The sequence below is a fragment of the Rattus norvegicus genome, chromosome 20 (genome assembly GCF_021556685.1).
Source record: "Rattus norvegicus strain SHRSP/BbbUtx chromosome 20, alternate assembly SHRSP_T2T, whole genome shotgun sequence".
Taxonomy (NCBI): Eukaryota; Metazoa; Chordata; class Mammalia; order Rodentia; family Muridae; genus Rattus; species Rattus norvegicus.
Genome location: NC_141553.1, coordinates 6,840,191 through 6,865,739, shown reverse-complemented (window position 1 = coordinate 6,865,739; position 25,549 = coordinate 6,840,191). Strand labels below are relative to the sequence as shown.

The 25,549-nt window shown below is 53.3% G+C and overlaps 1 protein-coding gene and 1 long non-coding RNA gene across 10 annotated transcripts in view; one reads left to right on the top strand and one right to left on the bottom strand.

The window, feature by feature from the left end:
* The window catches only part of Anks1a (ankyrin repeat and sterile alpha motif domain containing 1A), a 153,520-nt gene that overhangs the window by 34,057 nt on the left and 93,914 nt on the right, over positions 1-25,549 (bottom strand). For all 9 annotated transcript variants that reach the window (XM_087597365.1, XM_087597368.1, XM_087597363.1 and 6 more), the window contains 1 exon segment: positions 17,201-17,778. In XM_087597365.1, the coding sequence (XP_087453491.1) occupies positions 17,201-17,778 (578 nt within the window).
* Positions 143-24,333, top strand: LOC147998549 (uncharacterized). The gene is made up of 3 exons (XR_015645607.1): positions 143-351; positions 2,438-2,609; positions 22,926-24,333. It is a non-coding gene; the product is annotated as an uncharacterized LOC147998549 (long non-coding RNA).

The window sequence follows — 25,549 nt, the reverse complement described above, 5'->3', positions numbered from 1 at the left end:
AAATGGGAGCGAGTGAGAACGGCTGGCGCAGGCCCCCTCCTCACAGGGACCCTGTGAGTCTCTAGGTCAGTCAGTAAACCAGGCCAGTAACTGGCTCAGTCTTGCTCCCTGCCTTCGGCTCCCCTGCCCTCTCTCCCACTCTGTGATAAGGAGTGGCAGAAAGGAAGCAGTCCTTGGTGAAGGTGCCCTGGATGGTGTCCCTGAACTCAGATGCTAGAGCCTAGCCTCTGAGGTAAAGTGTGTGGCACCAAGGCATTTGCCGAGGGAATATGGTATCTATGAGCCGGGAGGAGAGCCCTCAGGAGTCCTGACTCATTCCAGGCCTGAACAGCCACAGGACAACGACGAACGGTGAGCACTCCAGCCTGTATTCTCCTGGCTCCACAGCAGGAGAAGCGCACACCTGTTCTAACACTGGGGTCTCCAGTTGGGACATGGTTATGTCCCAGTTCCCCTGGGAGCCAATGACCCTGTGCTCGGCCAAGGCGCACCGTGTCTCTGGTTCTCTGGAGGAATGGAGTATGAGGAACACTGACTTCTCTCTCTTTTTTTTTCTTTTTTTCGGAGCTGGGGACTGAACCCAGGGCCTTGTGCTTGCTAGGCAAGTGCTCTACCGCTGAGCCAAATCCCCAACCCCCGAGCACTGACTTCTCACGGCACAGACCTGAGGCTAGATGAGGTGGGCCTTGGTAGGCGGGTCTCGGTGCTCGGGGTGGGACGCTGCTGGGGTGTGTTTATATCCGTTATGAACTATTTCCCCACAGCCAGAAACTGGGGAAACAAAGGACCACTGGGAACTATTTCTGAAACTTCTAATATATAACTACTCCAAATTAAACATTTAGATGAAGAAAATGTTGAATTAACCATGCCTTTTCATAAAGGTCAACTGAGCCCAAACACTGGGGAGGTCAGGCCTAACCGTGCCTTACTTAGTTCTCTCCTGTAGCCCAGCTGCTCGGGGTGGAGGGAAGCCTCCATCTTCCTCAGCCTGGCAGGCACGCGAGGTGCCACCGTCCTGCCCCAGCTTGTGAGGGTCTCCCTTCCTTCCCAGGTGGGCGCAATGACAACCATCGCTGACAGGCCTGGTGATTCTGCTGATGAGATTCCAAGTGCCTGCTCTACACCTGCCTGAATGTCACCAGGGCCTCTGCTCCCACTGTCTCTGTCACTGTCACCCAGGGCTCTGTTCATGGGTCGTGAGAAAAGCAACTTGATACCAGCTGTTCCCTCTGCTCAATTTTGCATTTTTACTCGCTGAACCCTGTTCTTCCTGGCTGACACTGAGGGCCAGTCCGTCCTCAGAGGACCCAGCCCCTCCTGCTACCGGGCTGCCTCAGCTCCCTGTGCTGCTTGAAGCAAGTCTTCCTCTGCAGAAGGCAGTGGCCATGCTCCTAAGACCCAAGGGGCGGCACACTGGACGGCAGAGGCCTTGGGCTGTAACCTCAGTGTGGGGAAGCAGGTCGCTGAGGGGTCCCCACAGCTTTTCCCACTTAGCACTTGCAACTGTAAGCCTCTGTAGTTCCTGGGAGGGGCCACCTTAAGTATCAGTGACCTGTCCTGCCTCCCCTGGGGGGAGTCGCTCACACTGTAATCTTCAGCCCTAGTTGCACCTCTGAGTTTAAGAGGGCCTGTGCCCTGCAGCCCGGGAGGTCCCTCTCCTCAGCTCTCACCAGCGCCCACTGAAGTCCCAACTCCAAATAGACAGTGTGCACTTAATTTCTGCTTTTGGAGATCTCTACCCAAGACAGGTGCTCAGAGGGGAATTAGGGTCACATGCCAAGTGCAGGCAGTATAAACAGGGTGTGCATGAACCACCCCTGGCAGTGGGGCGGCCAGCAGACACCCAAAGCTTGGGTAACTCACAGAAAGAGAGTTTATAATGAGAAGCGATTTCCTTGAAAGACTCACTGCAGCTGCATGTATAAACTACTTCCGCTTGCCTCGTTACCCCAGCCAGCCACGCACCTACAAATGTGTTAGCTAAAACTCGCATGGAATTTTCCTTCCGTAGCAGTGTTAAGGAGGCCCAAGCATTTGAAACAGCTCCTCACACACTGGGGGGCCTGAGAACTTTCTGAGGGCTGGTCAGAGCCAGTGCACTGGGCAGCTCAGGTGTCTGAAGGATGAGAAGCAGAGAGAGAGAGCATGGCAGAACTGCAGGCTGAGCTGCCACTGGTGATAGCATGGGGTGACCCATGCGCAGACCATGAAGAGAATCAGGCAGCGCTGCCTCAACCTGTATGCCAGGCCCTGGCTCACCCTGGGTCTGAACAATGGGAGCTGACACCAGCTCTCCTCAGGCAGATGCCAGGAGACACCGGCTTGCCCGTGTACAAGTGCCCGCCTGTGCCGTCATGTGAATAAGCAACAGAGACTTGGCTTTCTCCAAGGTCACGTGAAGTCGGGGGTCACCTCCTTATTCCTTGTATTTAAGGTCTTCTAGCTGTGGTGCTTACAAAGCAAGGCTGCAGAAACACTCTGTCTTCCTGCAACCAGCCAAGGACTGCCAAGGACTGCCAAGGACTGCCAGCATCTGAGCCCAAGGACCCTCTGGCTGGTCGGAGTCCAACGAGGTTCGATGGGTGCCAATGAAAGGTGCTACCAAGGTAAGATCGTGCTGCACCCAGGGGCAGCCCACAGTGCAGAAGCGCCCGGCGTGAAATCACGTCTTAATTGGCACTCCCCTGGTATATTATGACGGTTAATCACAGCACCGCTGAAGAGAAACCAGGCCCCGCACCAGAACTGAGAAAGCTGTGATAGCCTCAACCGGGCTTTAAATGAGCCCTCCTGCTTGGAATGCGAAGCAGGCAGTAGTGCAGAGGGACAGGGCAGCCACCTGTGAAGGGCATCCAGACACAGCGCTCAGTGAGGGCTGGCACTGCAGAAGCCACCAGGCCCTGACCTCGCAGGCCCCACGGGAAATGCGCAGGGAATGCTCTTGTCTTTTTCGGTTTCCTATGAAGCAACACCCATGGATGACAGCAGAGCTGTGGGCCTGAGAAGGGACAGGAGGGTGGCCCAGGAGAGCCAGCTGTGGGCACTGAGCAGCCAGGCTTCTGGTAGGGAATAATTCTGTCGTAATTAACTACTCTAAGACCTAATGCTGCTGTGGCAGTAAGGCTGAAAGGCTGGATTAGAGACCTCTTGGCGGACCAATACGAGTCCCGCCCTCTTCTGACACATTTCAGCCTTAAATAAGTAAGAGACCCAGAAAGCTATCCTTGTTGACCTAACACACAAAACCTAAATCAAACAGGGAAACTCACTGAGATGAGCCCATGAGCCCTCCGTGAACAGCTCTGCTCTCAAAGCTCTTTCTGAGCGCCGCATGCTAGCAAGCTCTTAGGGGAGTTGTGTCCTTCAGCCCCAGCCCCTTGCCTGCGGGCACCCTGTGCAGCCTACCACACAGAGGCTATCGTAAATACCTGTTGATAACAACGTGAAGGGTCCTGCTCCAGCAAGGGCATCGACGCTGAGAACAAGGCTCCTCCAGGGAGGCCAGCGCTCAGCGCTCGCCTGTTACTCAGGGAGAGAGTGTTCCTAAGCCAACCCGTCCCACCTCCTCACATAGCAACCAGTCCCTTGGGTTCACAGTGGCCTGTCTCTCGGATCTGCTTGCTTGTGTTTTAAAATACCAGCCTACGTCTCGGTGTCTGTGCTTTCGCTGTGGACGCCAGGATTCGAAATCAAGGCTGCGCTGTCGATGTGGCCTCACAAAGTCACACACCTGTCACCCACAGCAGAAGCTCCTTGGACTCAGCTTTGTGGCTTTGTTAGCCTCTGACAATCTCAGGTCAGATCTGTGATACTTTGTTCCCTTTCTAGATAGATAGGTTGGTCTACACCCCACACAGAGACAGACAGACAGACAGACAGACAGACAGACAGTGTCTCTGTCTCTGTCTCTCTCTCCCCCCTTTTTTTCCTTTAAGACAGGGTCTCGCTAGGCAGCTCTAGCTGTTCTGGAACTCACTATATAGACCAGGCTAGACTCACAGAGACTCCCCCTGCTTCTACCTCCCGAATGCTGGGATTAAAGGCATGTGTCACTATACTTGGCTTGGAATATATTTTCGTTAGGACAGTAAAAAAAAAAAAAAAAAAAAAAAAAGGTGTAAATTAAGCAAATCAAGGGCACAGCACAGACCTGAGTGGGGTGAACTTGCCACAGGCTGGGTGTGATCCAGGAACGCTGTCCTTCCCTTGCTTTGTACACTCTGACCGGGGAGAGGGGTGATGTTCCTGCATGGCGGCTCCCTATCACGTCACCTGCTCCCCCACCTCATTCACCTTCTCAATCTGCCTGGGCATACACTGCAATGGTCAGCCACCGGGGCTGCTGCATTTTAAGGATCAAGGACATTGAGTGCCCCTCCCTTCCTTCCAGGCTCTTGAACCATTGACTCCCATAGATTTCTTCTTTCTTTCCTTTTTGTTTTCTTTGTTTGCTTGTATTTTTGAGTCAGGGTTTCCCTGGCTGTCCTGCAACTCCCCTCTGAAGACCAGGCTGACCCTGATATCTAAATGGCCTTGAAAGAATGACCTTGGCTTACTACCTTGGAAAGGGTCCTGATCTGGCTGGGAAGACAGGTCTTGCACACACAAACAAGACTACCGACACACACAGCGCCAAGTAACGGGAGAGACGGCTGCCCAAGCAGACGCAAACCCAGGGTGGAGGGAAGACGGGACTGCCTTTGCACCCTAACACGGCCTGCTCCTTGCTGTCTCTTCTTGTGGCTCACTCCAGGCCTGCACAGCAGGGAGGGTGTGCAGTCTCTCCACCTCGCCACCCTCACAGCTCTCTGCTCTTCCTTCAAGAGCCTTTATTTCATCTGTGATCGTCTTACTGGTTTGACCTTGTTTGATGGCAGTCTCTCCCTTTAGCTTGAAGAACCTCAGAGTGGGCTGCCCTTCTGTTGTCAGCAGCAGAAGGCACTGGCCAGGGCCTCAGCATGCGAGGCGAACACTGTACGCGGCTGAACTATAGACTCTGACCACTGTTTCCTTTTACTCTGTCTTGAGATAGCATCTGGCGCTAGACTAACTCTGCAGCCCAGACAGGCCTTGAATTGGTGATCCTCCTGCCTCAGCCTCCTGGGTAGCTGGGACTACACAAGGCCACAAGGCGCAAATAAAGCTGTGTATTTGTCATGGTCATACTTTCACTTGGCATGACCGACTCTTAGAACCATGCTAGGCATGCAGTGGGCTTTGAATAACTGTGGGACTGGGACTGGGAGGCAGCTTCCTGGGTGAAAGGCTTTCTGCATGAGCCTGACAACCCGAGTTGGGACTCCAAGCAGTTGGGTGCCATGGCAGGCATCTGTAACCCTAATGCTGGTGGTGGAGACAGGTAAGCCCCGGGGCTTGCCGGCCAAACAGTCTAGACAATCAGCTCCAAGTCCAGTGAAAGCCTCTACATCAGAAACTGAAGTGACTTGTGACACAGGGGACAGATGCACACACGCACGCACGCACACACGGGAGAAGTGGTAGAATGAGCTTTAATAAAGGGTGAATTTCAACACAAGAAATGGAGAAAGGTATCCTGAGCGGCAAAGGGTGTAAACTAACAGAGTAAGGGAACATGGCCAGAAACGGGAACAGATGTCAGCAGGGCAGCGACAGAGGTCACACCAAATGCTCTTATGTGGCGAGTCTCAAGCTCCAGCTGAGGACTTGGCTCTCTGCTCTCAGCACCAGGGAGCCCAGGGAGCCTGGGGAGCCCGGGGAGCCTGGGGAAGCCTAGGGAGCCCAGGGAGCAGAGAACACAGGGAGCAAAGGGAGCACCAGAGAGCACAGAGGGCAGAGGGAGAGGAGGCCTGTGGTCAGGGACAGTGAGGTGAAATGGTTAGGGGCACAAGGAGGCAGCCACCATGAGAGAGCCTGGAAAGGCCTGGATGCTGTGTCTGTCCAGAGGGGGAGAATGGTGAGAAGAGGGGGTGAATGATGAGGACAGGCAGACATGTCAGAGGAAACCTTGGTAGTGACAAATGGGTGGAGGGGTTCAGACATGGCCTTGGCTACCCTCTAGGATCTGGCTTGGCTCATCTATAACACCAGGGCTTTCCTAGCCTCCGTCCGTCCTATTGATTTCAAATAAAAACTGGGACAGAGGCGTCTGTGCTGCAGATTAAGGTCACGGCGAGCGAGGCTGCTATTACAAATTGCTTGAGAAAGTCTCTCTGACCTAGAGCAGGCCGAGTTTACCAGCGGGGAGAACAGCCAGAGCCACTGGCATGAGGCAAGACACAAGGAAGACCTGTGTTGACTGTGCCAAACATGACAGCACAGGAAGAGGCTCTTCTGTATTTCCTGGGGTAGGAGTCACAGGAGGAAGAGTTAAAGACTGCCAGATGGCTTTGGATGTAGGTCAGTGATGGAGCTAGGGTGTGTGTGTGTGTGTGTGTGTGTGTGTGTGTGTGTGTCCCTATGTTCAATACCCCAGCACCAGAGACAAAAGAAAGAAAGAAAGAAAGAAAGAAAGAAAGAAAGAAAGAAAGAAGCAATGTGCATTACACAGCGATGGCATCTAGGGATCAGCATGTGGCCATCAGTGACTGAGCTCCCCGACGGACTGGGAGGCACACGCAGGTCCTAGATAAAGAAGGATTTGGTGAAAGCTCCCTACGGCACACGATTAGTCCCGCACACATTCTTCTGCCCTTCTTGTGGCTCAGCAGGTACAAGCAGGGCAGGGTAACCGGAAACAAGCAGAGAGAGAAACAGAGGGTAGAGCAGAGAATGAGAACGGACTTCCCAGGACTTCGCAAAAGGAATGACGGGTGACAGAGGGGATACGGAGCGTCTGAGCTGAAGCTGGCAGGCCCGTCAGGTAACATACAGGGAGTCTAGTCTGTGCACGAGGCACTGGGCTATACTGAATTTGAGAACTTGATGGAAGTCGCTACGTCCACTTTGTAAGCCACAAAAGAAACAAGCAAACAAACAAAACAAAGCGAACAGTCTGCCAGGGACGGCAGCAGCGCTGAGCTTTAGGGGACTGGGAGCGGCACTGCTCACAGGAGGCCTCCTCCCCAGCTACTGAGTGTGTGCATGGGGGAGAGAACCGACTCCCACACCGTCCCCTGACTCCCTATGTGCACTGTGGAATGTGCACACATCCTCACTGAATAAAGTTAACGCTTCAAAGTGTCCTGATAATTGAAACTAGAGCAATGGGAAAATAAAAATCAAGCTCGCCCCACTGCTAAAGTCAATCGTTTTGTTAAAAGCACCGCTTCCTCCACTGGTCGGCACGGAGGCCGCAGGCCAGCTCTTTCTGCTTCCAAACTCTGCTTTCCTCCTCTGGAGACTGAACTGAACCGTGGGCTAGATCAGATCACTGCTACAGACAGAGAGCTCACCAACAAAAGAGACACTGCTGAAGAGACCAAGGCTGGAACCTGAAATAGAAGCTGTAAGGTTTGGCGGGAAAACAACGCTGCTTTTGGAAGCCGGTGCTTAGGGAAGATCTCCGTAAGCCAGAGGTCAGAGGTCACCGGGAAAAGGCATGTAAGAAAGAAAGGAGGGAGGGAGGGAAGAAGGAAGGAAAAACAAAAGAAAGAAGGAAAGAAAGGAAGGAAGGAAGGAAGGAAGGAAGGAAGGAAGGAAGGGAGGAGAGAAGGAAGAAAGGAATAATAGGGGTGTGGACAGCGAGAGCTCAGCTCAATAATGGAGCATTTCCCAGCATGCATAGGTCCTGGGCTCCATCACCAGCATGAGAAACAAATCCAAAAGGCAGCTGACATCCTTGAGAAGGACCAGTCCCTTCAGGCACACAGAGCTTCTACAAATCAGTAAGAAAGAGGTACATCAGCAGCAGAAAAGAAAGAAAGAAGAAGAAAAAAAAACTACTGTTTCTTTTTGTTTTTTTGAGATAGGGTTTCATGTAGCACAGGCTAGCCAGAAGTTACTTTGTAGCCGAGGATGATCTTGAGCTTCTATCTCCCAGGTGCTGAGGTTCATGTTACCCCACAGCCGGCTAAAATTTCTGCTGCTGTCATTTTCAAACCATCTTTTAAACAAATGGGAAGGTGCCAATCTCACTCGTTATGAGACACATTGTAATACTCTACGCTGATACAGTGCTGCTGAGCTGTGGGTACGGTACACACCTGCAAGCCCAGCACGGGACGGGCTGAGAAAGAGAAAATTTAAGTTCAAAGTCAGGCTACACGAAAAAAATCTGCGAACTGAAAGGATGCTAAGAGGGCCCACTGTCCCGTCAGGGGTGTAGAAACAGCTCTCTGTGTGCTCTGAATGGGAGAGCACAGTCATTCAGCTTCTGGAAACCACTGTTCGAGGATCCAGGTCAGAGCAGGGTTCTTAGAGCAAGGGCTTCATAAGATCCACAAGTCCATCGTCAAGAAACTTCTGAAGTGAGTAACAGTGTCTGTGTGTGTGTGTGTGTGTGTGTGTGTGTGTATGAGTGTGTGCAAGTGTGTGTGTGCTTGTGTGTGTGCGAGTGTGTGTATGTGTGTATATGTGCGTGTGTGCACATGTGCCACTGGATCCTAGGAGAAAGCTCAGCATGTCCTTGGTTGTAATCATCACAAATCTATTATTGCATGAAAAGGGATTTGCAGGAATGCACTCGGGACGGCACCGCTTTTTCTCTTAAAGAGAAGATGTTCATTGTGTTGGAAGTGTTTGCTTGAAAGTGTGCAGGATATTTCTGGAAGGATATTCACAACGAGGGAGAGGAACTGGGGGGTGTGAGTGGGCTGGGGGAGACAGTTCTCACTCCGTGTTCCTCACTCAGTACTTTTGGGTTTGTGGCCACATGGCCAGTGTGGTGGTCCGTGTTTACAATCCCAGCAACCCAGGAAGAAGGGTGGAGCACCCAAGGTCTACCTGGGTGAAGACCCGGAACAGCGAAGAAAGACATTTCTTCCTGGCCATTAGCAATTATCTAAAAAAGAACCCCCCCCCACCACGGTCTAAGAATTCCACTTTCAGAGTTGGCTTTGCCCAAATTTCCATACAGCTGGGCAGGAGGCTGCTTCAGGCCCGAACTCTGCGCCAAGGCACAGAGGCAGCTCCGATGCGGCCTGGGCAGCTCTAACCTGAACTGTGTGAGTGTGGAGACTCTAGACACGCCTCTGCGTGGACCCTGAGTGTCAGCGTTCTCTACTATCCACTGGGAAGAGCTGGTGGCTGAAGAGAGACTTCTCCAGGACACCATTTTGGTGGCAGCCCAGAAGCAGTTTCCCAGTGAGGACTACAGGATCTTGTCCTTGCCCAACAGACACGAGGCCTCACTGGGCTGGAGCACATCCTGCTGAAACCAAGGCCTCCGAAAGCGGAAAGGGAGTGGGGCTCAGGGTGTTTGCCTGTAACCCTCAACCTAGGAAGATCACTAGGAGCTGCACACCAGACCGACCTACAAGTGACACCATGTCTCAACACCCCACCCCTTCATATCTCCCCTTCCCCCCTCAAAAACCCAGAGAGATAAAAAAACGCTGAGGAACCAGGATATCTGCACAAAGTGCGAATTTCTTTGTGTCTGCAATGACTTCGTGGCCGTTTAATCAGGACAGCCGGGAACAGATTGCCAGACAAGCTGTCATTTGTAAGGCCTACTGTGCTCAGGCTGTTTCCCACCTGTCCAGACGGACAATCAGGCTGCCTACAGCTATGGACAAGGGGTCCTGGGGTGCCAGACACTGGGCCATTAGAGCTAGTGAGACACAGCAGAGCCACTTAGCTCCTGGAGGCCTGGGCTTCCTTCTTACCTGTTCACTTGGTGGCACCAAAAGGGACCAGTGCTGGGAAAGGCAGCAAGAACAGAGCAACACAGAAACCCTGAGCTGGAGACCTAGGACTGTAAGAGACCCCAAAGGAATCAAAAGCCCTGTGCTGCCGACTCCCAAGGAAGCCAAAACGAGCTCATGAATTCCCTCCTGGAGTTGTATAAAATGTTTGTTCCCCACCCACAACCTGTCTGAGGCTATCACCTTCTGCCTTCATTTCTGGTCCCTAAGAATCTCCTACTGTATACAGACCTACAGACTCCAAGGCCAGAGGTCCCTATAGCTCAGAATTCTGCAACTGGCTATGGTGAATGGTTTGCAATTCATTATCAGCCTCCCGGGGAGATGTATGCAAAACAGTTCATGCTCCAGCGGATGCATGTAAGTGCACCAGGTCCTGGAGGGACACAGGTAAGGCACACGGTGCTCCTGGGCATGTATGTAAGTGCACCAGGTCCTGGAGGGACACAGGTAAGGCACTCCAGGCAAGTTCCTCATGGCAGGGCCTCACGCGTGTGCTCATCTCCAGACTTCCTTACGCCCGATCCGCTGCTGGCCCCACTCACGGCATCTCTTCCTTAGCAATTCTGAACCCCTTCCTTTGTCTTAGAATCCTGACCGTCTGATGAGCTCATGGGAACTTCCTTCCTGAGATAAGGGGGCCACCATCTATCCCCTCCACACACAGAATTCACTCATGGGTCACACCCACTGGACAGTGTAATGCTTCTGAGGAAGCTTCAGGAAGTCAGACCTCAGTATCGTCCCACAGCCTAGAACGGAGATGTGTGAGTGTTAGGAGGAACCGACATGGTCTAAAAGAAAGACAACGAGGAAACCAAACACTGGGAGGCAGATGAGGAAAGACAGGCAGTGGCATTGCACCGAGAGACGGGAAAGGAAGCCACCTCACAGGGCCGACTCTCTGATGACTTAAGTATATGGTGGAATTTGAGATTGCTTTTACAGCACAGATGAACGGGAAGTAGCTGAATAAGGCCGCCAGCTTCCTCCTCCTCCTACCACATCACCGGCCAGCTTTTCCCTGTCCTCAAAAGCATCCTCTCTCAGCTGGCCAGCTGCACCCTACTCCTCGACTCGTGGAATTCTCTGGAATTCTCCCGACACTCGCCACCAAGCACACTGCCAGACCTGCTCATTCAGCCTCTCCTTTCTCCTCTACCTTCTAGCGTGCCCATGGCATGAGAGCGAGAGAATCTGTCATTTTGAACAATGCTGTTTTCCCAGTACCTGGGACACAGCAGGCACTCAACAAAGTAGCTTGATGAATAACTGTACAGAAAAGAATACACGGGGGGGGGGGGGGGAAGACTCCTATTGTGTCTCAGAAACGACTGTTTAGAATTATCCAAGGCAAATTACCATGGCCAAAAATCATACAAAACCTTTTTGTCCACAGTCTGTTGGTGCTATGACTACGTAACCGGAGCCGGGGTGAATAAAGAATGTCCTAGAAAGTGAAAGCTGGGGACAGGAGAGATGGCTCAGAGGTTAAGAGCACTGACTGCTCCTCCAGAAGACCTGGGTTCAAGTCCCGGTTCCTTTTTTTTTTTTTTCCGGAGCTGGGGACCGAACCCAGGGCCTACCGCTGAGCTAAGTCCCCAACCCCAAAGTCCCGGTTCCTATGTGGTGGTCCACAATCTGTAACTCTTAATTCCAGGCAATCTGATGACCTCTTTGGGCACGCATGTGGTACACAGGCATAAATGCAGAAAACATCCATACATAAGTCTTGAAAAACCCCAAACCAAACCAAACATAAAAACAAAACCAACCAACCAACCAACCATGGTGGTACACACCGTTAATCCTGGTATTTGAGAGGCAGGCACGGGACAACCAGAGCTACACAGTGAGGTGCATACATTAGTGCCCATGTTTGTTTGTGTTTAAGCAGTCCCTCTCTGCCACACACACACACACACACACACACACACACACACACACACACACACACAGCTGACAGATTCAGCACCACAGAACCTGTTGTGTGTGCTGTACCCACTGGGCTCTTTGGCCCCTTGCTTGCTGCAAGGGCAGTGGGGAAGCCAGGCTGGGGGCAGTGAGGCAGACAGCAGCGGGAGGCAGGAGGAGAAGTCTGCGGCTCAAGGAAGCAAGCCCAAATTTGCAGGCTCCAGCTCCCTGCTCCCCAGCACGCTGCCATGATGGGCCAGGAAGGCCAGCTGGTCTGACTACAGAGTGTGGAGCCAGGATTTAGGGGCCCTGTGCAGTAGAAGACAGACCTTGAGAGCCCGTGGATCTGACAAAAGACTAAAGGGCAGAGCTACCGGGACACAAGTGTGACTTCGGCATTGTGAACAAATGCTTCAAACCTGAAACCAACTGAAACTCAGAGGGTACGGCTGCCACTCCAGTATGTGCCAGGAAGCAACTTAAATAGACATTCCAGGCTCCGAGCTGTCCCCAGAGGTGGGAGGGCCACATTCTTGTTTAGAGTGGGAGGGCTATGCCCAGGATCAAGCACGCCAGTTTACATACCAAGGAACAATGCACACTGCAGACCCGTGGCGAGCTGAGGGTCAGGGGTTGAAGTGCAGACCTCCTCGTGTGCACTTCTCAGGGGCTAGGGCAGCCAAAGCCTCAGTGGAGCTGCACCAATCGCCTCTCCTCTTGATGACATCATGCTGGCTCTAAGGAGCAGTGCTGGAAACGGGGAAGCTCAGGGCTTGGCCTGAAAGGGTGCTTTGCCTCTCAAGAAGGGGCTCAACTGAGGGTCCCTCAGCCACCATAGCAGACTAAAAGCACGGCACTCTCCACATGGACATTCCTATGCAAGAGTCGTTCTAAGCTGCATACAGAGCACATCCCTGCTTTCTACCGTCTCGCTTGTTTAATATTTATGGAAACTGATTACAAAACACAAATTTATCACTTAAGCCTTCAGCCAAGTGTTCCCTGGCTCGCGTGTTTATGCTAAGTACACAGGCAGACTTCTGTGGTTTTCTCTTCCATAACCTTCAATCCCATTCAAAAGTAGGCACGTGGGGACCTAGCTGACCTCACAGACATCGAACCACGATGTTCTTACAGTCAGCCTCCGCATCTGAGGGTCTGATATCTGATCTGAGGTTCGACCAATTACACAGTGAAAAGTTAGGGGACATAAAATTGAGGCCTACAGCCGGGCAGTGGTGGCGTACACCGCCAAGCACTCGGGAGACAGAGGCAGGCAGACCTCTTTGAGTTTGAGGCCAGCCTGGTCTACAGAGTGAATTCCAGGACAGTCAGGGCTACGTAGTAAGAGCCTGTGTTGAAAAACAGAAAACAAACTAACAAAACAGTCAACACCCATAGTCTACAGGTACTGACTGTTCTGCCTACACTGCCAAGTCAAAGGACTTTATTAGGTACCTAAGTACCTCAGCGCCGTGAGTAATCAGGAATGCGTGAAGTGGTTGTAAGTGGCCCTATCTTGCGCAAGGGGCTCCAGTATCCTCGGGTCTTGCTTGGCATGGGAGGGCTGGTTTACAGACCACTATGGTGTGCAGAGCACTTAATTCTGGCATCAGTCATTTTTGCTGCTGTATGCATACATGACTGTGTGCAGGAGACAGGCTGGGAGTTTCTCTGAGGAGACTGAGGTACGTACGGTACGGAGCACACCACTGAACCTGCCACCTTGGCAGGACAGGGCATTGGAGCCTTTCCTATGGCTGGAAGTGGGAAAAGCTTTGAGTTCTGACCCCCTCCCCAGCACCCTGAACACCCAGCCTCGCCGACACAGGGGAACTTGCTAGAGCTCACTGTCTACCCCAGTGCACAGCATAAAAGCTGCTTAGGGGTGACAGAGATAAGGTCCTCGCTTGAGAAGGATCTCGCATTTCACTGATCCTGGGCGCAGTGGTAATGTCATAGGTGGAGGCACAAGGACTATTATGAGTTCAAGGCCAGCATGGGCTACCAAATGAGATAAAACGAGCCAGCACTTACTTATGCACACAGCACCATTACTAAGCTTCTCAGTGGGGCCGTGGAAGGTAGGCTGCAGGGTCACGTCACAATTGGGGACGCATGCTGGAGGGTAAATGAGGGACCCTGGGCAGACCTGCTGCTGGGCAGAGGCCCTATAGGAATCTAGCCTATAACAGAGGCTCTCCTTGGACTGCCAATGCAGAGCACACGGCAGGTTAACAAAGGCTGAAAGAAGAGAAGGGATTTGAAGGGTAAGAGGCGTGTAGTTCCACAGCGGCTAGGAACCCCAGCAGTGCCCAGCACAGCCACACAACACAGCATGGAGCCTTCAGACCCAAGGGCATTGAGACAACCCGGTGGCATGGTGGAGCATGTGGTTCGCATGCTCAGGGTCCTGGGTAGATTCCCAGCAATGGACATATAGGGGCAAGGGAGAGACGGAGCTCCTGCTCCAAATCCTGTCGTGGAAAGGAGTCTACGATGCCCAGTTATCAGGTGAGAAGAGTAAGTTATAAGTAGGCACACAACTAAATTGGGCCATGTGACAGCTCCCACACGGGCTATCTGCGTGGGAGGTGCATGTGGTTTCCCGTCTGTGAGCCACAGGGGTCAGGACAACCTGCTCTGACCTGACTGAAGAACTCAGAAAACACGTGGAGTTTGCTGTCAGAGACCCTCTTGGGAAGCTGTTTAGTAAGCAAGCTCCCTCACTCCTGGGTTAGCAAGACTCTAAGGGAGCGTAAGGAAAGGCCAGTGTCGCTAATGGGTGCTCCTGGACGTAGACCTTCACCAGGGAGCACTCACACGTCCTCTTGCCCAGGGACATTCGCTGAAGGTTGTTTCCAGCAGTGAGCAGCATAACCCCAACCCTATGCTCCCAGTAACGCCTCAGCCGTTGACCAATGCCCTGCTGGCCGTAGTGTATAAGAAGCATGCGGTAAATCCAAGAGGGCTGGCCAGTGTGCACCTCCTCTGTCTGTGATGGAGAGGAGCCACGTATGAAGGCAGCCCCAGGCAAGTGATACCAGAGCCTGTGGTGTAGCTGCCCGTCCCAGGGAATGCAGGGATAGTGACCGGCACTTACACAGGCCACTGCGTGGGCCTGCTTCATAGTAACAGACAATAACCCGAGAACGCATGTGTGTCCATGCCCTGTGTAATGAACGGTGGTACTGGCCTTAGAGCCAGATCTGCAGAGGCCCAAAATGTGTCTACTTTGCTCTGCATTCTAGAAGCGCCAGCCAGACTCCCCACACCACCACCGGGGCTGCAGTTCAGCTGCCCGGAGCCTCCTCCCCGGGGGCCTCTGGAAGGAGCTGACCACGCTCTATCTTCTGAAGCACAGCACACATTGGTCACAGGACTGCCCCACCCCAGCACGCCCCTGACTTTGTGAGGCTCAAACATGAATTCTTTCCAATAATGGCTCAACCATCTTTGCCCCTTTTCAGATTTAAAGTACAGCAGTGTAGCCTTGCACGGTAGCACTGCACACCTACAGCCCTAGGGCTCCAAGTTCAAGGCCATCCTAGGGTACACAACGAACAACTGAACCAAACCAAACCAAACCAAAACACCAAGCCAACAAACCAACCAGCAAACCTGTACAGTAATACAGCAAAGCTTCCGAAGCTAACACAGAAGTCCGAGTGCAGTGTGGTGGTGCACACCCACAATCCCAGCATTCCACAGCCATGGCAGGCAGGCAAAGCTTAAATTTGAGGCTAGCCTACACCACACAATGGAACCCCATCTTGGGAAAAAAAATGTGCATACATGCATACATTTGTGTGTGTGTGTGTGTGTGTGTGTGTGTGTGTGTGTGTGTGTGTGTGTGTGTGTATGTATGTATGTATGTACAAAGGTGGTAACAGCATCTTTTAAGGCAGAGAACACCGTGCACAGGTCTAAGTGGCCCTCTTTGCTCAGGCTGGCACTGAGTGTGGCTTACTCTCCAGGGGAAATGCAAGGAGAAAATACCTAAGGCTGCATGCAAGGCCGCACCGGTGTCCATGTGCTTGCCCGGCGTTATGGACATCGGAGGGTAAGGACACCAGGAAACAGCCAAGCTGCCTTCTAGCACATCGGAACACTTCTGAAATGCTGTCTTCCTGTGATTCCCCGCTCTCGGCCCCGTTCCAAGGCCTCTCTCTGGTCCCAAGGGCATTTTCTACCCTGCCTCTTTACCACCCCGGCTACATGTGCACACTTCCCCGCCCCAACAGCTATCCGCTCAAGTTGTCTAGTCACTGGGTTACTCTCAACCTGGTTTGAACCAGAGGCGTTATTAGTTCCTTAATTCCAGTGTAATTCCACTTCTCCATGGTCTTCCTGGAGGCTCTCTCCAGCAGTGTGGCTCCTGTCTACCCCTCTTACTGCTCTTGACTACGTCCCCACCCCACCTGTGTGCTAACCTAACGATGTTCTGAGGGACATCCACACACACACACACTGCTGTGCAGTCTCCTGGGGGACACAGTGCCTAGCACCACCCCAGGAACAGCCCACCGAGGCTTTGACTAAGCAATGAAAAATCCTTTGCCCAGGGATTCCTGTGTCTACCTAAACAGCCCTGGGCCTGGTCTTATCTGGAGACAGGGGCAGGAGGAACTGCCCCACCCTGTCTCTGCAGCTACCTCAGCAAGCTGGGTTGGGGATAAGATGCGTGTTGGCATGCGCACCGCAGCTCTGCTGTCCCCTTGTTAGGGAGCTAAATGCTTCTCCAGGTTGTTCCTGGGAGGCACTCAGTCCACTTCAAAGGCAGGCAGTAGATTGTGAGGCAGGCCCTTTAACATTCCCAGGGTACTTGACAATCCTTCAGACACGGGCTCTTCTGCCCAGTAAGACGCTCCAAAGCTCCCTGGGAAATAGGCTGGTTATACCTCCAAAGAGTCAGTAAAAAGGTTGAGAACTCTAGGTCTCTCAGTGAAAAACGCTATCTTCACACCAGTCCTTCCTTCTTGAGTCTGCAAAGCCTCTGCCTCACCAAGCTGGGAATGTGGGATGGGCGGCACACATCTGCTGGGAGAGGCTTCTGGGTCTCAAGAACATGGCAAGAATAGCCGGGAGGAACCCAGAATAGAACCCTTCCCCGGAACCCTCTGGGCACCTTCTTGCCCAGCACCCGCACCCCGGCCCACCTGCCGCCCTGCTGAGCCTGTTTTCCCTCTGCGTCCTTAGGGACTCACAAGAAGTGCCATGCTGTTGTGAAGTAACCTTAGGCAGATGGGCTCCAAATGTTTCCAAACACATGTCATTTCTAGGAACCATCCCTCCCTCAGCCCTGCTCTGCTGGGCCTCCACCCTCAGGCTTAACTATTCGGGGACCTGTCCTTTGGGTTATGGGCTCTCCTCAGAAATGTTCTCGGCACAGTGCTCAGGACGGGGCAGCCCTGGTCCAGATCCAGCACTCGGGGAGTCAGGGTGGGCTACAGCCAGCTCTGCTGTGCGCAAGCTCTCTGAGGCCACGACGGACTTACCTCATCCCACTCGGAGGCAAAGGAAGGCGACTTCTCTAGCCTCTTCTTCCCGATGCTGCAGTTGGACAGGGACTCGCTGCGGCTCCCCATTGTGGTGTCCTCCGTGGGGGAGCAGGTCAGGAGGTCAGAGTCAGACTTAGACAAACTGCGGCTGAGTTTGAGCTCCGCTTTGGGCTTGCTGGTGGGAGGGGCTCTGCTTCTGGACCCGTCTTCTTCCTCGGCACCAGCAGGGTGCAGAGGTACTGTGTGAGTCAACGCGTCGAGGTATGTTCTGCTGGCCAGGGCCGTCAGGCCTGCCGACAAGCCCGCTCTCTTGCTTTGGTCCAGGATGCCAGGCTGCGGGGCTCCAGTGCTTTGCTCGCCCGGCTCCTCTAGCTGCATGCTGGCCTCCTGGCAGGCGTCCTGCTGGGAGGACTCGGGGTGGTTCTGGCTGGGGACAGTAAGCAACTGGAAAGGGTCCTGCCCCACCTCACACACTGGGGAGGAGCCGTGGAGGAGACCTGAGAACTGCTCCGGGACCTGCCCGTCCTGCCCCTCCACAGAGTCCTGGCTCCGGCTGCCGCCGCTCTGCCTGTGGTCTTGGAGTGGACAAAGAGAAATAAAAAATTAAACGTGGCAAAAATCAACAGAGTTCTTATGCAGCACTCGGTGGCAGAGCAGAGTTCACAACGGAGAGGCAGAGAGAGAGAGAGGGAGGCTGGATGGGCTGAGGTGGGGGAGAGGAGAGAAGAGAGCAGGGAGAAAAGCAGTCTCATCTCTCTCGTTCACGTTTATGAAGTTCCAAACACTGGCCTGGTTAATGCTGTCTGGCCGCCATCCCCCTTGTTAGGTCTCTGTTAACGTTACCAACCAGACCTTGCTATATAAGGCAGGGAGAAGCACGGGCTACAGGCAGAAAGGACACGGGTAGGACGGAGTCAGGACAGAATGAGGGACGGCAGGAGTGTACCAGTGGGAGCGACTCCCGGGACTCTGGATACATTTCCATAAAGGCTCAGTGTTATTTAGAGCCACCCGCTTGCCTGCCTGCCCGCCCGCCCGCCCGCCCGCCCTCCCTTCCTCTGGCAAGCAGCGACTAGGGGAAAAGGGAGGTCATGACCGCAACCTGCGACTTCTGGAGTTCCTTAACTGAAAGTGCAAAACAAAACCTCGGGCAAGTAACGGCTTCCTTTCTCCTCCAGGCCACTCAGATCCACATCCACGCCTAGCCCATCCGTCCGTCCGTCCGTCCGTCCTTCCTTCCCCAGGAACACTTTTCCTTTTGTTTTTTGTTTTGGGGAACGTGTGCGCCTCACTGCTGCCGAGGCTCCCAGCTCCACTTATTTGTCTAAGTTTAACCTTAGCTGATCCACTGGAGAAGGAAACAGTCCAGTTTGTCAAGCCAGGAGACAGCTGCTGCTCTCTAGAAACCCCTCTCACACCCTAGAAACCTGACACTGGTAGTTCCTGAGGCTAGCTACTACTGCGCTTTCAAAACCTGCTCTGAAGGAGCAGAAATAATCAGTCAAGTCCACATCTCCCACCAGTGCCCTGGGACGCCCTGTGGGAACTCAGCCTTGCACAGATTTGCCAGTGCCAGTCCCAGGCAACACCACACTGGGAAGCAGGTCCCATCCCAAAGCTGTGTCTCGGCTCTCTAGGGGGTATCTACTTTACAGGCATGGAATCATCAAACAACTTCCTGGTCCGTCCAAACTGCCCAAGAACCATTCACGGGGCTGGAGCTCCGCAGAACTGAGTGTGTGGTTCCGGGGCTTCCACAGGAGCCGTCTATGGCTCTGGTCTGGTGTGCTCTGCCCAGGGTGGTTGGGCAAACGTTCACAGGGCGAGGTACTGGCTTTGTTCCTCTCTAGCTGTGTGGCCTTAGCTGTGGTGACAGATCATCTTGCTGAACATCTCTGTTTAAAACAGCAGGCTGGACTGCACAATGCTTAAAAATCCCTTCACGGCCATGACAGTGAGGAGAACCCCAGTCGCAGACAGTGCTGCTGCCTCTGAGAGAGCCGCTTCTGCCGACCAACAACCAGCTCACCCCGGGTGCCCCGCACCACTCAGCTCTGGGCAGGTCTGCGGGGCAGAGGTGTGGCAGCCAATTCAATCACTGTGGCTCTGAGCCAATGGGGGAAGCCAGGAAGAGAACTCTGAGCACTCTGGACCTCCCAACTCACTCATCCCAGCCTGATACCACAGATCCTGAGCAGTGGACAAGGCGTAAACAACTCGATTGCGTTCTCCAGGGAGGGAGGAGGAAGGGAGGGAGAGGGGGGAGGGAGAGGAGAGTTCCAGTCAACCTAACTGGGGCCCGAGTAAGTCATAACTTTACAGCTGGGAATAGTTACTATGACAATGGGTAGCCAGAACAAAGTTGCCCGTGAATCTGAATATTGAGGCCTCAGAGAAGGTAACACATGACAACTTAACGGAGGCTCGGGATGGCAGTGCTGTCCTGAGAGACTCACGGCAGCAGAAGCTGCCACTGTCCACAGCTCCTGCCCAAGCTGCACTATCCCTGCAGACATTCAGGAAGGGGCCTGCATTACAGGAGGAGCACCGGGCCCCTGCTCCCCTGCATCCTCTCAGGTTCATGGTTAACCATTTGTGGGCAGTTAAGAAGCCACAGAAGGAAAACTCCGCAGCCCAGAACTGGGGCCTGCTTGGCTCACCCTGACTGGTAGGTTTCAAAACCCAAGTTAGAGAATGTTCAAGCTGCTTGCTGGGAGCTGACAATGGAGGCCTTCAAACAGCCACTCATTCATGCCAGCCATCAATGAAGAAAGGGAGGCAGATGCCAAGAGCTCAACACCAGAGGGATGCCAGGGGGAAGCAGTGGGAGGAGGGAGAGCAGGGGTAGGGGCCTGTGCAGGATGGAGATCGGCGGGTAGAGGAAGCTCTGTGAGTCACGGAAGGTACAACTCGAGAATGATCACAGTTATGTGATTGCCCCCAGGAAAGACATCCACGCCTGAAGGGGCCATTGAACCACAAGAACTTTTACCGTGTCGGTCTGTCCCTCTCTTTGTGTATTGAGACAGGGTCTTGTAGGTAGCCCTGGCTGCCTCCAAACTTGCCATCCTTCTACTCAGAGCTGAGACCACAGCCTGCCTGCCTGCTGCTGTGCTCACGGGGATCTCACTAAGCTAGCACGCTGCCTGTCCCTAACCTCAACATGGCTGCTTAAGAGACTTGTCTATTGCTAGAATAAAACACCATGGCCAAGGCAAGTAATAGGGGCAGCTGGGGGCTCACATTCTGAACCATGAGCACAAAGCAGAGAGCGGGAACTGGGGATGCTGTGAATCTTCAAACTTTCAAAGCTCATCCCTAATGCCACACCTCCTAATCTTCCCAGACAGTGCTACCAACTGGGACCAAGGACTTAATGGTCCAAGGCTGTGAAGGCCATCTCATTCAAACCACTGCACGGATAAGATCTGTAATTCAGGTCAGGATTCTGAGGCCGTCCATCAGACTGCACAGGAAGAGTCTCTCTCAAAAGAGCAAGAAGGGGACATATTTAAGACACCCCTGCACAAGTCAATAGATGGGAATAACTGCTTGATGTCTAGCTCTCTACCCCAGGTATTGCTGGGTACCATGGGCTTGCCACCGTCCTGCCTCCAAGTCCGGAATGCAGGAGTTGCCCTCCTGGTTCATGATGGTTTCCATCTGTTTGGGAGGTTAATATCTTCCCTTAGAGACAAGGTATAACAAAGTAACATGAAGTCCCGAGACCCTGAACACATTATCTGATATCTTTGCCTATTATTGTTACAATTCTATGGAACTGCTGAGGAGATGAACTGTGGATGGGGGATGCTTAGGTCCGTGCCTAGGACACACCAAGCTCGGACGAGATGCTAAGGCTGTCTGTCCACTGCCACAGCTCCACTGTGACACTGCCCAGCCCGTCCCTCGCGAAGATCAACAAAGAAACAACTCGAAACATGAAAAGCCCCTCTGAGTATCTACTGTCTTCATCATCGTCCCATCATCTCTCCACAATGGAGGAAGAAGCAGAGACGTAAAGAGAAGTCTAAAGCCTGAAACTCGGAGGCAACACCGAGCCGCCAGCCACGTGTCCTCACCGAATGTGTGTGCGTTATCGCTGCCTTCAGGGGCAGGCCCGGGTAATATGGAGATGGCGGAGCCATGCGTAGCTCGATGCAGGAAAGGGAAGGCGAGTTCAGAAATGAAATGCAAAGACTGACAGGTGCTCTGAGGAAGTCAAGTGTGACTGGGATAAGTTGGGAGTGTCTCGGGGTGGCGGACTCTAGCCTGGGCTTTGAAGGGGAAGGGAAGTCTTGGCAGGTTAGAGAGAGGCAGGCACATGCCCAGGAAGCAGACATCCAAATCCTGCCCAGGGCCTCCTTCTCCTCCCACACCTAGCCCTTGCCCCGCCTCCCAGGACAGCAGGCTAATTCCCGGCATGGCCTTTGTTCATTCTGGTGATGGTGTCTGTTCCCTCAAGGGCCGTGGAGGCAAGAGGTCTTCTGTGCTGTTTGCAGGGGTCTCGAGGACTTTGGAATACTAACATTTTAGTGTTTGCACATTTCCAGTAATCGGTGCTCATTTCGACCAGGGTGGAAAAATGCAGTTCATGTGAGGAGCTAACCTGACCAGGCTGCAACACTGTCCTGCTTCCTGTCCTTAGGATGAGGGCCCAGTCACAGTGAGAGCTCCTCAGACCACATGTGCCCAGCAGACCCAGCACAAGACTCCACTGTTCTCGGAAGGCACGTTTTCTCCAGGAGAAAGGTCCTGACTAGGTGATGCCTACAGACCGTAATATGAAAGTGTCCATTCGGGTCCACAGTGACCCAAGAACAGAACGCAAACTGGAATGGGGGTCAAGAGGACCGGTGTGGTCTATCTCAGGGCTTTTCCCTCTTGGGGTCTTTTTTAGAGCACAGACAGCTGGTGCGCATGGGGTGCATGAGGAGCGTTCTGAGACACCCAGGTGTAAATCTGCGATCACACCACATCTCCGTGGTCCCTCCCAGTTCTGTGACTTGAATCAGGGTTTCTGATCCAATGGTTCTAGTCACATAGGTGAAGACGTGGTCTGGATTCTGTGGACTAGGGCTTAGGTCCAAGCTCTAACACCAAACCAGCTCTTCCCCCACCCCTATTACACGGACCAAAATAGCCCTACCCTGAAGCTGAGTCTTGAGTTACACACAATGAGGTGACCAGGGGAAAGCACCCAGCATGGTGCTGCGCTGGGCGGGCACTCAGCACAGGGAGCTGCTGCGGTCTCTGTGTCATTCTCTATGCACAGCCATTCCCGAACTCCTCTGCAGACAACAGCCCACACAGAGGCTGGCTGACTTTCCTGACTTAGTAGAGGGGATGCTTTCTTCCCACGTGGCCTTGAAATCAGGCTGAGTAAAACCAAAGCTGGGAGTCCAGCAGCCTTGAGACTTGGTTCTGGGTGCCATGGGCTGGCTAACCAGCTCTCCCTTTTGTGTGCCCATGGGGATAGCCCAGGTCTGGGACTCCAGACTGCCCCACACCAGATCCTGGAGACCTCACCGGTACACACTCTGTCGTTTCCACAGTAGTAGTCCTCTGCCCCTCAGATGCCATTAATAGCCTGGCCTGGATCAGCTCCCTCCTGCTGTGACACCTTCCCAAGCCACCTTCGGGGCACCTGGCCTCTCTGCCCCCGGCTCTCAAACAGTTCCTATGTTGAGTATTCACAGCCATTTTGCCTTCTCTTCCACAGCTGCTGCAGTGCTGAGTCTGTTAGAGTCTGAAGAAACAACTGAGACATAATGCATCCCTCCACAGAGCCATCTCGCCCTTCAGCTCCCCAAGGTTCCCTCCCCAAGCTCGGCATCAGCTGGCTCCCATGGCTTCCCTTCTGCTGTGTCCATGGCGCCTCAGGATTCCCAACAGCCATAAAGAACTGGTGTCCCTTCTTTACATGGACACCGCCGAAGCTTCAAGAAGGCACAGGACTCTGCAGATCCCAGTCAAAAGAGACTGAGCAAGGGTTCAAACGCAAGCCTCTGCTCCTGGCCTGGCCCTCTTACGCCTTTCTTCCTCTGATGTCACCACCAGAGTGACTGTCTCTTCTGTTCTTTCAAACTATCTTTACCCACAGCACCGTCTGGGGACATGACAGTCTCCTGAGAAGACAGCAGCGCAGCCATCCTGAGGGAACCCAGGGACTGTTGTTCCTTGCTGTCTGTCTCAGAGAGGCACAGCCCCGTTAGGATTTACCAATGGCCTCCCAACCACCTGACACATTTCCTAGAGGCCGTTCTCTAGCTCCGTGTCACTGGCCACTGTGCTAGTGGGCCCCGCACACTCATCCTCCTGTGCGTCTCTAACCTGGAGTCCCTAGCCACCTGGGATAAAGGGTGCGGTTATCGTTCAGGGTGGCTTCACTCTGCAGTCCAGGCTGATGTGGAGCTTGTGACTCTTGTCCTGACTCCCCGCACCTAGCTTTTAAGGCTGCCACCTCTTCAGCATAACGGCACCATTGAAGAGACATTCAGCTTTTGGGGACTGCCTTCCCATCGCTTTCTCCTGTGCTAACGGCTGGAGAGCGAACAGCCCCCTGGGCTGTGACTAACAGGTCCTGACAGCACCACCTTCCGCCCACCCTGAGCTCATCACTGCAGAGGCCATTCAGTTCCTGGGATCTTCAGGGTCTCTCTTCGTCATCAGAGCCACCTTCCTGGCATGATGGGCAGAGTCACACAGACGTTCTCCTAGAACGCACAACACTCAACCAAGATTTAGCACCGTCCTTTAGTCCTGGCCTTCCCAAGTGCCCATTTCTACTGGTTATGTAATACTCTCTCAGTCAGGCTGGAAACCGCCCTCAGCACCCAGCCCTTGCTCATCCATGCCTGGCCGCACCTCCGCTGTCCTACCCTCAGACTTGTCCCACTCCTTCCTCCTCCCCTAACTTCCTCCTGCCCCTCTGGGATAGGCTCTAGTTACCAGCAGAGACTCATGAAGGTTCCTGGCTGCAAGCTATTCCTGCCTCCGCCGGCCTGTCCCAAGCCCTGACTCCCAAATTCTACCCTTTTGAGCGTGTGGCTCCTAGGCTGTCACCCCACTCCTCGAGTTTCAACAATACCGCTCTGTCTCTGGAATAAAGACTGACATTTGAGATCCAACACTCTGTGACAAGTTCTCTTTGTTCCAGTCAAACTGGAGTCTGGCCCTGATCCAGGCTACTCTCCACCTCCTCCCTCCACCCTCTGTCGTGTGCCACACCCCTGCCTGGAACCTCTGGTCATCTCCCTCCCCAGTGCTGGCCTTTCAGGTTGAAGTCTCTGTTTCAGGGCTTGGCTCAGACACTCTCTTCACAGACCTATCTCTGATCTCTTACGTGAACGTAATTTGTCTCACTTTTGAATATCAAATTGCTTTTTAAAAACCATTTTCGTGTGATCTTAACATATTCTGCCCCCTTTCACCTTTCGACTACTTTCTGTAATTATCATACATGTCCATATACATATATATATCTGTCAAAACATTTGGACAACACAGAGATGCTACTCACAAAGCTTGTTTAATCAGAAGGAGAGCGAGCTGTTCTAACCCTGCAGCGGCAAGAGGAGTGGGGAGGCAGCCAGAGGCCTGGCTTCGTCAGGAGCCTAAGTCAGAGGCTGGGGAGAAGATGCTGGCCCATGAGACTCAACTGCCAAGCCTCTGTCCACAAAGTCACAAAGGCGTGCAAGCTTCTGCCATGAAAAGCCAGCCCGGACCTTCAGGCTGAGGGAAGGGACTGAGGACAGCACTATTTTCTCTTTCTGAAATCTGAGTAAGGGGGCCCTGCTCAGCACTGGAGAGGGCTTACCAAGGTGACAGGATCGGAGGGAGAACTGCAGACAGAGAACAGGCCCCTGCCCTCCAAGAAGATCAGTCTTCTTACTCAGGTGCATGCATGGCTCTCGGGAACAACACCTCGACTCCCTCTGGAACCACACTACGTGGCATTCACATACGCCTCAGAGCAGCCACTGCCGCTCGTGCTAAGTCACCTCTTCACAGACCCAGAGTGCCAAGGACAGTGCTGTGACTACTAGGCCTACTGGCTACTTTCCTTTGTGCTATCCAACCTGGAAAGCAGCCACTGCAATCCCGAGTGGTCACACGTCCGGACTGCACGGACAGAAATGGCTCAGACCCACTGGCCCTGACTTGGAAACAATTTGAAGCACAGAGGGTCCCCCTTCCTTGTTACAACTATCAGTGCCCAGTGGGCCTGGTGACTTTTGGGAGATGCATTTTCTGCCTCGTGGATCTGCTAATGTGTCCTCCCGTGGCTGGGTGTTTCCATCCTGTAAGTGCGATCAACATTTCTGGTGGGAATTCTCCTGTGTC